Genomic DNA, 13,045 nt, shown 5'->3' on the forward strand with positions numbered 1-13,045 from the left:
TCACTCAAGGTGACAAGTTGGGAAAAAAGGTGAAAGTGTTAAGTTAATTTAAAGGTTATACAAACAAATTTAAAATGTTTTAAATCTTGTGTTTAGTTAACGTAATTGATTTTAAATGAAATATATGGTTGTGTGGATGTTATGAATGTAGTAACTCTTAAGGAGAGAGTCGTAGATTGATGAGATGATGATGGTGTATTGAGAGGAATTTCAAAGAGACTATCTGATAACAATCTAAAAACTATTATTTTTATACTTGAAATTGATATCAAATCACACCCTTTATGACTTAGAATGAGCTTAGAATCATGCAAAACACTTTATTTTGGTTTCAAGAGAGTCAAAAGTGGTTTTAGAGATATTATGCTTGTTTTTACATTGTTTTGATAGGATTTGATGAGAATTGAATGATGGAAGTGAAGAAGGAAGGACTTAGACTCAAGAAAGGATGAAAAAAGATGCAAAGAAGGAGTCACGTGCACTGCTCAGCGCTATTTCCAGTGCTGAGCGCCAGTTTCGTGACGGATGCCACTGTCTAATGCTTGAGCGGCAACGCTGAGGGGAGAAAAGAAGAATCGCCCACTGCTGAGCGCCAGGATTGACCGCTGAGCATCCTGCGATATTGAAGTCCACCGCTAAGCGGTGAAATGAGCGCTGAGTGCCTAACTTATGGGCCTAGGCCAAAATTCTGTTATTTTTCTGTATTATAAATAAACCCAGAACGCATCAGAGATGTATTTTTTGGCAGAGAGAGATGTTAGAGCACCTTCTACACTCCTTGGAGGCGACTTTTGGATGCTAAGGTTCCAATTTACCAATTCTAGGGTTTATTCTTTCATTCTTTCCATTAATTCCATCTAGTTTCACCATGTCCATGGTGAACTAAACCCTTTGTTGTTGGAAACGATGTAATCCTTTTGAAGCTCTCTTGTATCAAATTTCTTATTTTATTCATATGCTTTCATTATCAATAGTTTGAGTTTTCTTCTATGTGGTATAAAGCTTGCATCGTTTAACTCATTCGGTGTCATGATCTTTGATTTTGTTGATACGAGGACGTACAGGAAAATCTAGAATTGGGAAGAATTCTCTTGATTATGAAATAATGCCTAGGGATAGGAGTAGGACGGTTAATTGCTTTAAGCTTATGTGATTAATGCATTAGTAATTACTAGGGAGGCTAGGGATAGTAAACTAGTAATTATGGTAATAGGCTCTTTTTGCCGAGGGATCGGGTTTAAAGTAATTTAGAAAGTTGCATGAACATTGATAATAAAGAGAACTTAATAAGAATAGTAGATATAGAAGGGTGGATAAGGATGAAATCGTAAACCCCAACAACTCTATTCATTCATATCTTTATTTGCCAATTGATCAAGTTTGCATTTGCACGTTTAAATTTGATTTTGCATCAACACTGCAATTTATTCTTCTTTCAAGTCTTATGTTATCAATTCACATGAACGTCTAGGCCACTCAGTCCCTTGGGAAATGATATATTGACTTACCGTCTATTTATTACTTGATACGATCTGGTACACTTGCCAGGGTGTAAACAAGTTTTTGGCGCCGTTGTTGAGGACTCGTGGTTTAACTTTTCAAGTAGTGTGAATTTGATTAAATTTGTTTTGGTTTATATTTTTGTTTTTGTTTTATTTTTATTTTTTTCATAAAAGTGCTTTTAGGGTTTTTTTTCTTCTTGTGTATACAAGAAGGAATTCACACCAAAAGCAAGAAAAATCAACCTCTTCTCGAAGGATTGAGTGACAGGAGGGGGAAGAAAGTTAGACGTCCGTCTAGAGATCTATTCCTTTCTCCTGAAAGGCTATTACAACCCTCACCGGAGGCATCTATGCAAAGTACATAAGAGATGGCAGAGGAAGCTCCTCCTAGACGCACTCTTGCAGGCGCATCTAATGTGGTTGACCCCTTGCACTTTAATAACATGGTGGTGAATCTTGCATTAATACATCTGGTGCAGAGCAACAGTTTCATGGGTTGTCAAATAAGAATCCATACGATCATCTGACAACGTTCAATGAAATATGCAATACAGTGAAGATGTCTGGAGTCTCAGATGATAGGATCAAACTCAACTTGTTTCCTTTTTCATTAGGAGGCAATGCCAAGTTATGGCTGAATTCTTTTCCAGAAGGAAGCTTTACAACGTGGGAAACTGTGGCATCTAAATTCTTGAGTAAATATTTTCTGCAGTCAAAGATTAGCCAAGGAAAGTTGGAGATTTCTTCCTTCAGACACGGCATGGAGGAAACTCTTAGACATGCATGGGATAGGTTCAAAAGTTTGCTGAGAAAGACACTTGTTCATGGGTTCGATAAAACAACTTTGGTTCATGCATTCCTTGGAGGCCTTAGTACACAGTCTAAGATGATGTTAGACGCTTCAGCTAGAGGCGATATTAAGAGAAAGACTGAGGATGAGGCTTACAATTTGATTGAAAGCATGGCTGCAAATGAGCAAGAGACTCATAATGAAAGGGGTGCAACAACTCAAAACAGGGGAATTCTACACTTGCCTGCTTATGATGCATTGTTAGCTCAAAATCAACTCCTAAATCAGAAAATTGATAACTTGTCAAAGATTCTTGCTCAACTTTCGAAGGAGATAAGGAATATCTCACAAGCTCAACAACTTTTTGATTTTTGTGGTGGTGACCATATTAATGGTTAATGTGCAGTGTCTGAAAAAGCACAAGAAGAGACAAACTTTATGGGTAATTAGTTCCAGTATAGACAGGGTAACTTCAATCAAGGCAACTATAGCCAAGGTTGGAAGAATCACCCTAGTATTGGGCAGAATCAGAGTAACCCATCTGGGCAAACAAGAGGCCTTTTCAACAATAGACCACAACAACCACCCTTATGGCAACAGGTGGCTAGTTTGACTGAGCAAGTCAGAAACCTTGATGATAAATTTGATAAATTCCTAAAGGTGTATGATTCGCATTTTAAGAGTCATGAAGCTAATTTCAGAACTCTGGAGATGCAAATTAGTCAACTTTCAAAAAGGGTGGATGTCATTGAGAAGAACCAGTTTAGGGTTAATACTGATGTTAAGCCTAAAGAGGAGTGTAAAATGGTGGTGAGCATGCATGAGAGAGGAGTTGAAAAAGAAATTATTGAGATAGAGAGCAGTGAGCATGAAGAAGAGGAGAGGAAAGAAAAAAATTTTGAAGAAGAAGAAGAGAGAGAAAATGAGAGTGGAGAAGAAAGAAGAGAAAATCATTGTGGGCAATTTAGAGAGATTTTTAATCAGGTGATTGTTATGCCTTCAGTTGAAGTACTCCACCAAGTTCTTATTTACTCCAAGAGAATAAAGTACTATCTTGGAGAGGTTATAGATCTTGAAGAAGAAGAAGAAACTGAAAAACAGGAAGTTTGTACACGTCCTAAGAAGAGAAAACATCCGCTTAAGATGAAAGATCTAGGGAGTTTGACTATTTCATGCACTATTGGAGATGTGTTTGTAGGGAGAGTTATGCTAGATTCTAGGTCTAATATCAATATGATGCCTTTATTTTATTTGAAGAAAATTGGAGGGCTAACATTAAAACCATCTAATCTTTCTATGATTGTAGCGGATGGATCTTCTAAGAGACCTATTGGTATGGTGGAGGATGTGGTCATTTGTGTTGAGCATCTTGAGTTCTTGGTCGATTTTGTAGTCATGGATATGGAGAGTAATGAGAGGATTCCATTGATTCTTGGTAGACCTTTTATGAAGATTGCCAAAGTGATTATTAGTGTCTATGACAGGAGGATTATGCTAAAGGACCAAGAAAATGTCCTAATTTATAATGGCTTTGAGGAGAAGCTCACACGGATACAAAAGAGAGTCAAATATAGAGCTTCAAGGAGAGATGTTGTAGTTGGAGGATCTAAAGGTGCTCACAATGATAATTGTAATATTTTGCAGGTACCTAAGGAGGAAGATGTTGACAAAGGAGGTATAATTGACTCAAAGGACGCACCATTCCAACCTGGTTCAAAGGTAAAATAAAAAAAGAAGGAGTGAATGGTAAAGAGGCATATAAAGACTAGAGAGGTAGAAATTGAAGTGTTAGAGATATTATATTTAGTTTATATTGTGTTTATGTTAATTAGGGAAATATAGTCCCGATATGTTTATTAGGGAAACATTGTTCTTATTTTATTTTATTTTATTCTTACATATTCATTTGTATTTGGGCTTAGCCCATATTTCTACTATTATAAATAGAGAACCCTATGTGTGTATTTAACACAAGGGATTAATTCCAATATATAATTTTCACTATATTTAACATGGTATAAAAGCAGGTTTTCTGATCCTTTTCTACTTTGTCTTTGTTGCCGGCGGTGGTCGCCGCCACCGGCGCCCCCCCCTCCTAAAAGTTTCTTTCTCAACCTGTGCCTTTATACTTCAATGGGCAATCTCTGGTTTCTATCTTGCATTTGTCCGGTGTTGTTGTCAGCCACTACTCGTTGCCGCTCGCCACCAGCTGCCACCTGCAACTGTTCACTATCTCTGGCCACTGTCACCGGCCACCACCACCGGCAGTCCGCCGCCGCCAGCCACCGTCTCTGGCTGTCATCTCCGGCCACCGTCTCCGGCCGTCATCTCCGCCACTTGTGCCACTGATGCACCAACACCTAGTCCTACCTCTACTGCTCCCACTATCTTCTCTATTCTGAAAGGTCTTCAAGGACAGTCAGTGGTTAATGCCAAGAAGTTTCAACACTAAAATTATGGGTTGAAACAATTTCACCAACCCTTTGTCAAATTTGTCAGATTTGTTTTTTGGGTGCTTTGATGAATAATAACTCATTATGATCTTCCACTTTCACGATCTATCATCGGCGTGCCGTCATTTCCGCCATTCGTCGTGAGGGGAAGTATGTTTCCAGCCAGGTTTTAGGCTTTCAGACTCCATTAGTCAATGATGGCAGTCCTTGCAGTTTTATCGCTTCTAGCCACTATAGGCCCCATCATGATGGCAGTCCCTGTATACAAGCCCCGTCAGTCAGTGATGGCAATCCTTGTATACAGGCCCCATCAGTCAGTGATGGCAGTCCCTGTAGTTTTGTCGCTTTTAGCCAATACAGGCCCCATCAGTCAGTGATGGCAATCCCTGTATACAGGCCCCATCAGTCAATGATGGCAGTCCCTGTCGTTTTGTCGCTTTTAGCCACTACAGGCCCCATCAGTTAGTGATGGTAGTCCTTGTAGTTTTGATGCAAGCTCCATCCTTACTTGATGACAATCTAGTCCCTGGAGTTTGTCATTGTTCTCCTTTGTCAAAGTCATCCTACTTGAAGTTTCACGGTGCTATTTGAAGTTTCGCAGTTGTCCACTACTGTCCATAAATTGCTGTTAGTTGTTCGTCGACATGTGATTGCGCATCTGTTTGCCGCACACTCTTGAAGACAGATCATATATTTCAAATTAAGTTTATTTATTCCAAGCTTGGTTCATACAATCTGTATGCTCCAGCTTGAGGGGGAGTGTTAGAGATATTATATTTAGTTTATATTCTGTTTATGTTAATTAGGGAAATATAGTCCCTATATGTTTATTAGGGAAACATTGTTCTTATTTTATTTTATTTTATTCTTACATATTCATTTGTATTTGGGCTTAGCCCATATTTCTTCTATTATAAATAGAGAACCCTATGTGTGTATTTAGCACAAAGGATTAATTCCAATATATAATTTTCACTATATTTAACATGAAGATCCATACTTCAGAAGAGTCAAGAGGGTGGATAGAAGGCAATTGATGAGTTGGTGTGATGAAGGCATCAACATGAAAGAGAAGACGTGAGCTCACTAGGAGGCACCCCAGTAATTGTTGAACATTTTTTTTATTTTGAATTATTTGGACTTGTAATTTTTGGGATTTTTAAACTATTTTGATTGGGTAGCATCTACTGAGGAATGCTAATTATTTATGTATCTACTGAAGGATATAGGTAAGAACACCTACTGAAGGGTGTTGGGAAGCACTTACTGACAAGTGCTAGAAACGTTTGGGTCATGGTCGTGACGTTAAACAAGCGCTACCTGAGAGGCAACCCAGTTGATTATTGTCTTTATTTTTTATTCGAAACTCTGTTTTAGTTGCATTTTAGGATTTGAGTGTTGCATGTGAGAGGGGAAGTGCATAAAATTGAAAATTTAGAGTTGAAATCAAGTGTTATAGGTCTTAAAACGTGAAGGCAAGCCAAAAAGGGGAAAAAAAATTTTATCGCCCACTGCTCAGCGGTAACCCAACACTGAGGGGTGGCGTCACAGACTACAATCTGGGCTTTTAAAAGGCTTAGTGTTGGAGGCTCATCTGCACACTTTTAAGTATCCCTTATGGCTCGCCCAAGCGTTCTCTACAGACCTTCACTCTTTGCTTTCACTTTCAAGAGCTTTCTAAAGGCTTTCCTCCCCTTTTCCTATCACCCACTCACTAAAACTCCATAGTTCTTCAGTTTTTCACCATTCCTTTGACAAAGTTTGGAGTTTTTGGTGAGAGCATTACCTTGGGGGAGCATCCATCATCATTCAAAGAGCATTTGCAAGCATCTAGAGTATCTCCACTCAAGTAAGTCATGAAATTTCAGTCTTAGGGTTTCTGGAATTGAGATTTGATGAAGAACATGTGTAGAAACATGAAATTAGAGCTTTTGATTTCTATGCATGATTTGATTAAATAGAAACATTTTGGATCGATTAAATTGCATGATTGTGGTCTGGAACTAAGGAATTTGTGATTGGGTGGAGATTAAAGATAGTTAGGCATGGAGTTTGAAAAATTCCCGTCACCATCGCTGAGCGGTCAGCTAACGCTGAGCGGTGGGCGGCAGATTTTGTTTTTGCCTTATTTTGAAGATGTAGGTGGCGCTGATGGGCCATGTTTTGCCCTCAACGCGGGACAGTGCTGGAAAAATATGTTTTTGATGGTTTGCTAACCTTTGATGATGAATTTCTTGGTTGTTTGTTATTGTATTTGATGTAGGAATGACATCATCATCTTCAAAGAGAGTAAAGACCACAACAAACAAGAGAAAGGAGCAAGAGAGGCCACAGAGATTTTATTCTCATAGGTTCCTCTCTAGGAAACATGAGGAACACTTTCTCATTGTGCAAGAAAGGCGATTGCTGATGGAGAGAAAGGCCATATGGATTTGAGACTTGGCTCCTCAGTTTGGTGCAGAGCTAGAGAATAGAAACTGGGAGAAGCTGGCCACGTACCCTGCACCAGCTAACATTTAAGTGGTGAAGGATTTTCATACTAATGCCTTGTATAGAGGAGTGGAGATGGAGCAGCTGAAGCTCCAGCTATGGACGAAGATGATAAGGAGGATGACGACTTTGAGGATGTAGAGGCTAAAGACGATGAGGATTCAGACGACAACATGGGCTGATAGGGCATCTACTGATGGATGTCATTGCAGTAGAACATGGTTTATCTTTCTTTTTCAGTTGTATTTTGAATTTCTAGATTAGGATGAATTTTGTTGAGTAGTGTAGGTATGTCTGTACTTGCCTGAACACCTTTTCTGATTATGGTTTGACTTTTTTTATTGCATGATGAGTGCCCTTGATGATGCTTGATGTGGATGATTGAGGTTGCTTTACATGCTTATATACAAGTGAATTGTTCACAAGCTGTGTGAACATATGCGTAATGAGTTATGATTGTGGTTATGATGTTAAGCAGGAAGTATGATTGATATTTGAGATGTTAAGTGAGCATAGTTGTGTGAGGTTTTAAGCTCCAGAGTGCTTGTTGATATATTTGCTATTCATTTGAAAGCATGAATGATATTGTCCGAGTCTTTATGATTGATTGAATTACATAATTATGTCATATAATCAAGGTCATCTTTGGAAGCCCTTAGTTAGCCATATTTTCGCCCAAAGTAAAGAGAACCATGTGTTCTACCCTTTTTGAACGTTAGCCTGAAACACTTTGAAAAACCTTTCGAGAAAAATCTTTACCTTGAGTTGAGTTGAGAATAATTAAATGGTATTGATAAAGGTTCAAGTTTGGGGTTGTTGGGGAATTAAAAGGCAAAGAAAAAGTATGAAAGAAAATAGGAAAGAAAAGAAAAGAAAAGCATGAAAGAAAAGCTCATTGTAAAAGTAAAGAAAAAAAGGGAAAAGTTGGGAATGAGTAGATTGGTTGAAAGAGAGTTGGTGCTTGAACTATGAATGTTGAATAATTTTCTTAACTCAAGGATTTTGTGATCTGAAAAACCAATGTTTCTTGTGAACCCAACCACATTATAAGCCTTGAAAAAGTCCTTGTGATGGCATTTGTGTGTGAGAATGTTGATTGTAGTAGATGAAAGTCAATTTTGTTTCATGTGACATGTGAATAGTTGAGGGAAGAGTAACCTCCTGAAACACTTGAGTGATTGAGTGAAACACTTTGTTTGGAAAAGATTGATGAATTTCATGATTACATATGTGCTTAGTGGATTGATCATTCATAGAATTATCATCTGTTGGAGAGTATGTGATTATGTGAACAATATGGGAACTAGAATGAATTGAAGCATGTATGCATCTTGATTAGATTCCATTGAAGAGCTGAATTGAGAAGTTACTTATTATGAAAGAATGAGTTTTGAAAGTGTTGAACCATTTTGATGATAGGTGGAAGGCTAAGTTTTGTTTTGTTTGCTTGACGGCAAGCAAAGTTCTAAGTTTGCGGTTGTGATAACGGTCTAAAAATTGTGATTTTATACTTGAAATTGATATCAAATCACACCCTTTATGGCTTAGAATGAGCTTAGAATCATGCAAAACACTTTAGTTTGGTTTCAAGAGAGTCAAAAGTAGTTTTAGAGATATTATGCTTGTTTTTACATTGTTTTGACAGGATTTGATGAGAATTGAATGATGGAAGAGAAGAAGGAAGGACTTAGACTCAAGAAAGGATGAGAAAAGATGCAAAGAAGTAGTCACGTCCACCGCTTAACGCTATATCAAGCGCTGAGCGGCAGCTTCGTGAAGGATGTCACTGTCTGAGGCTTGAGCGGCGACACTTAGGGGAGAAAAGAAGAATTGCCTACCGCTGAGCGACAGGATTGACTGTTGAGCGTCTTGCGATACTGAAGTCCATCGCTTAGCGGTGAAATGAGCACTGGGCACCTAACTTATGGGTCTGGGCCAAAACTCTGTTATTTTTTTGTATTATAAATAGACCCAGAACGCATCAGAGAGGTATCTTTTGGCAGAGAGAGACGTCAGAGCACCTTCTACACTCCTTGGAGGTGGCTTTTGGATGCTAAGGCTCCAATTTACCAATTCTAGGGTTTATTCTTTCATTTTTTCCATTAATTCCATCTAGTTTCACCATGTCCATGGTAAACTAAACCCTTTGTTGTTGGGGAACGATGTAATCCTTTTGAAACTCTCTTGTATCAAATTTTTTATTTTATTCATATGATTTTATTATCAATAGTGTTGGTTTTCTTCTTTGTGGTATAAAGCTTGCATCGTTTAACTCATTCGGTGTCATGATCTTTAATTTTGCCGATACGGGGTCGTACGAGGAAATCTAGAACTGGGAAATCAAAGTTTATCGCATGAAACAATGGGCCACCAACAGAAGCAAGGTGGCATCTATGAATTTCACAATATGCCCAATGAAAAAAAAAAGACTTCAAAACGAATCTTATTTATCAAGATTCTGGGTCCCAAGGTAATATTCTCATTTACATTCATATACATTTGTCATTTATCTTCATTGTTGACGTGATTTATTTATTTCAGTTGGTCTGCGAGAAAGATTTTTGAGGTTAGCCACACTTCAGCCATTGACAACAAGTTCAGAGTGGACCTGAACACTAAAGACTGTAGCTGCAGAAAGTGGATAATCAGTGTCATCCCATGCTGTCATGCAATTGCAACAATTAACTACTCAAGTTTAGACCTAGAATATTTTATACCTACTTACTTTAGAAGATCCACATATGAAGAGGTGTATGCATCCATAATTTTTCCAGTCAATGGCCACTTGCATGGGAAAGAACAACCTTCCCTGATGTACTACCACCAGTTAAGAGGAAGTTTCCTGAGAGACAAAGAAAAAAAAGAGGTTGGAGCCATGGGAGGTAACTAAAGATGACATCTAAATGTGTGTTGGTGGGCACAGAAAGAAATGTAGCATTTGTCGTCCGAGGGGCCACAACAAAAACAACTGCCCTTTACGTCCCAAACCAGCGGAAACATCAGACCAAACAGTAGAATCTCAATCATCACAGGCATCACCAAGTACCCAATCTCTTATACCATCACAGGCACCACCAAAAAGCCAATCCCCTATACCATCACAACCTCTAAGTCCCCAACCACCTCAAACCTACTTATGTCCTTTAATTAAAATTTATGTCCTTTAATTACAGAAAGTACTTTGATGCATTAATCTGTCATAATGTTATGCTAACAGCCATGTCATCATTATATACAATAAGGACTATAATTAACAATTTAAAGTTAAATCTCGGACCATTGTGAATATTTTTAAACCAAATGAGAGACTTATTCGAACATAAAACACTGAATTAAAGTCAATAAAATAGACAAGGGTACATGATAACGGTCTAAAAACCGTTATTTTTATACTCGAAATTGATATCAAAACACACTCTTTATGACTTAGAATAAGCTTAAAATCATGCAAAACACTTAAGTTAGGTTACAAGAGAGTCAAAGGTGGTTTTAGAGATATTATGCTTGGTTTTACATTGTTTTGACAGGATTTAATGAGAATTGAAGGATGGAAAGTGAAGTAGGAAGGAGTTGGACTCAAGAAAGGATGAAAAAAGGTGCAAAAGAGGAATCACACTCACCACTCAGCGCCAATTTCAGCACTGAGCACCAGCCTTGTGGAAGACTTATGATTAGACGCTTAAGCGCCAGTGTTGAGGGGTGAATGAAGAATCGTGCCTACCGCTGAGCTATTCTAGGGTAATCTTTTGGCAGAGAAAGACGACATAACACGTTATACACTCCTTGGAGGTGGCTTTTGGATGTGAAAGCTCCAATTCTAGGGTTTATTCTTCCATTCTTTCCATTAAATCCATATAGTTTCACCATGTCAATGGTAAACTAAACCCTTTGTTGTTGGGGAACGAATCTTTGTGAAACTCTCTTATATTGAAATTCATATTTTATTCATATACTTGTATTATCAATAGTTTGGGTTTTCTTCTCTGTACTTTAAAGCTTGCATTGTTTAACTCATTCAGTGTCATGATCTTTGATTTTGTCGATATGGGGACGTACGGGGAAGTCTAGAACTGAGAAGAATTCTCTTGATTATGAAATATTGCCTAGAGATAGGAATAGGACGGTAAATTGCTTTAAGCTTCTATCATTAATGCATTAGTAATTGGTAGGGAGACTAGAGATGGTATACTAGTAATTATGATAATAAGCTCTTTTCGTCGAGAGATTGGGTTTAAAGTAAATTAGAAAGTTGCATGAACATTGATAATAAAGTTGAATATAATAGGAATAATAGATATAGGAGGGTGGATCAGGATGCAACCGTAAACCCCAGCAACTCCATTCATTCATATCTTTATCTGTCAATTGATTCAGGTTTTGCGTTTACATGTTTAATTTCGTTTTTGCATTACAACATCAATTGATTATTCCTTCAAGTAATATGCGATTAATTCACATGAACGTTTAGGCCACAGAGTCCCTTGGGAAATGATATTTGGACTTACTGTCTATTATTACTTGATACGATCTGGTACACTTGTCAGGGTGATAACAGTACATACTACATTGCATGATTGAACCAAAACACCAAAAGGTATACACTGACCTACACATTACGAACCTACTTTGAACAAGCATTCAATACATTACATCAACGTCAACAAAACATACAATCACACACCCGCTTTGCCTACTTAACAACATAAACCTAAATAGAACCTCAAAATCACAAGGTTCAGTGCAATAGAAAGAAACAAAGCTACAACTAACAATTCCATCTTTTTCGGAAAACCCTTCACTAAATTTTCCAGATCACTAATCCTCCTTCTGTGCCTCCCAATTGTACAATCTTTTTCATCAATGTCTTCTTCGGAACACCATTTGAAAAAGTTAAATGAGCTCCCACTTGAACAACCACCTTGTTATTCACCAAGTCAGGGAATCTATCAACAAATGCATAAAGTGAAGGGAACATAAACTGACAACAGTATACTTAAAACCTTGTAATGAGGACATCCCCAAAAACTTCTGCCAACATTTTTTGTAGTTCTCGCGACTTTGGTTACAACAATATCACCACAATAACAAATAGGAATTAACCCACCTCCCCTCCAACCACCACCATGGGACGAACACGAAGTTCCTTTGCTCCATATATTGGAATAAGAAGAACACCCCTGGGAAGAAACAATTCCTATCTCGTCACAAACCCTAAACCCTCTTTTTTAATCTCTGCCAAAAAAAATGCTACATAATCTATCTTTTTGTCACAATTTTAACCTCACTACCAAGCAACTGCCACGCAATAACATAAACTAGACACGTCATTAAGTTTTGTCCAGGGGGCAGCTGCTCTGTTTAATTTTTAACGTTGTAAGCAAAAAGGATTAACTTGAACCTTTTTTTAAAAGTTTGGATCAATTATTATTTTTTACAAAAGGTTGGACTATTTTGAACACAACCCCTCTTTCGAGGGATCAAAAGAGGTATTAAGCCTTTTATGAAAATGTTAATTTTTTTTATTAATGATGAAGTTGGTATTATGTGGTATTACTTAATTTACCCTAGTTTATCCTTTTCTTTATTGTGGTGTTGTAATCATCGCTTGGGATAGTTGTATATCATATGTGAGCATATGATGTACATGTGATATTGAGGAGAACCAATGAAGTTCTAGATTTATTTTAAGTTATGTTATGAAAATGTAATCAAAATGTGTAGTTTAAGTTAGCACTTGTTAGATATGCTAAGTTAGGTTCTTTTAGAAAAATTTCATAATATATATATATATATATATATATATATATATA

At 37.5% G+C, this 13,045-nt stretch overlaps 1 protein-coding gene across 1 annotated transcript; it reads left to right on the plus strand.

Annotated features, from left to right (window-relative positions):
- The first annotated feature begins 2,388 nt into the window (after window positions 1-2,388).
- Window positions 2,389-7,417, plus strand: LOC106753178. Its single transcript, XM_014634973.1, has 4 exons — window positions 2,389-2,686; window positions 2,774-3,154; window positions 3,296-4,011; window positions 7,301-7,417. Exons 1-4 carry the CDS (start codon window positions 2,389-2,391, stop codon window positions 7,415-7,417), a joined length of 1,512 nt encoding a protein of 503 aa, XP_014490459.1.
- The last annotated feature ends 5,628 nt before the right edge of the window (window positions 7,418-13,045 follow it).

This window comes from Vigna radiata, unplaced genomic scaffold, assembly GCF_000741045.1.
Source record: "Vigna radiata var. radiata cultivar VC1973A unplaced genomic scaffold, Vradiata_ver6 scaffold_236, whole genome shotgun sequence".
NCBI lineage: Eukaryota > Viridiplantae > Streptophyta > Magnoliopsida > Fabales > Fabaceae > Vigna > Vigna radiata.

What these genes read in the sequence shown, in the direction of transcription:
- LOC106753178 (XM_014634973.1), top strand. Translation starts at nt 2,389, where the DNA reads ATGATGTTAGACGCTTCAGCTAGAGGCGATATTAAGAGAAAGACTGAG. An exon ending in AATTATTGAGATAGAGAGCA is followed by an intron (nt 3,155 to 3,295) that starts GTGAGCATGAAG and finishes TTATGCCTTCAG; the next exon opens with TTGAAGTACTCCACCAAGTT. An exon ending in CATTCCAACCTGGTTCAAAG is followed by an intron (nt 4,012 to 7,300) that starts GTAAAATAAAAA and finishes TGCCTTGTATAG; the next exon opens with AGGAGTGGAGATGGAGCAGC.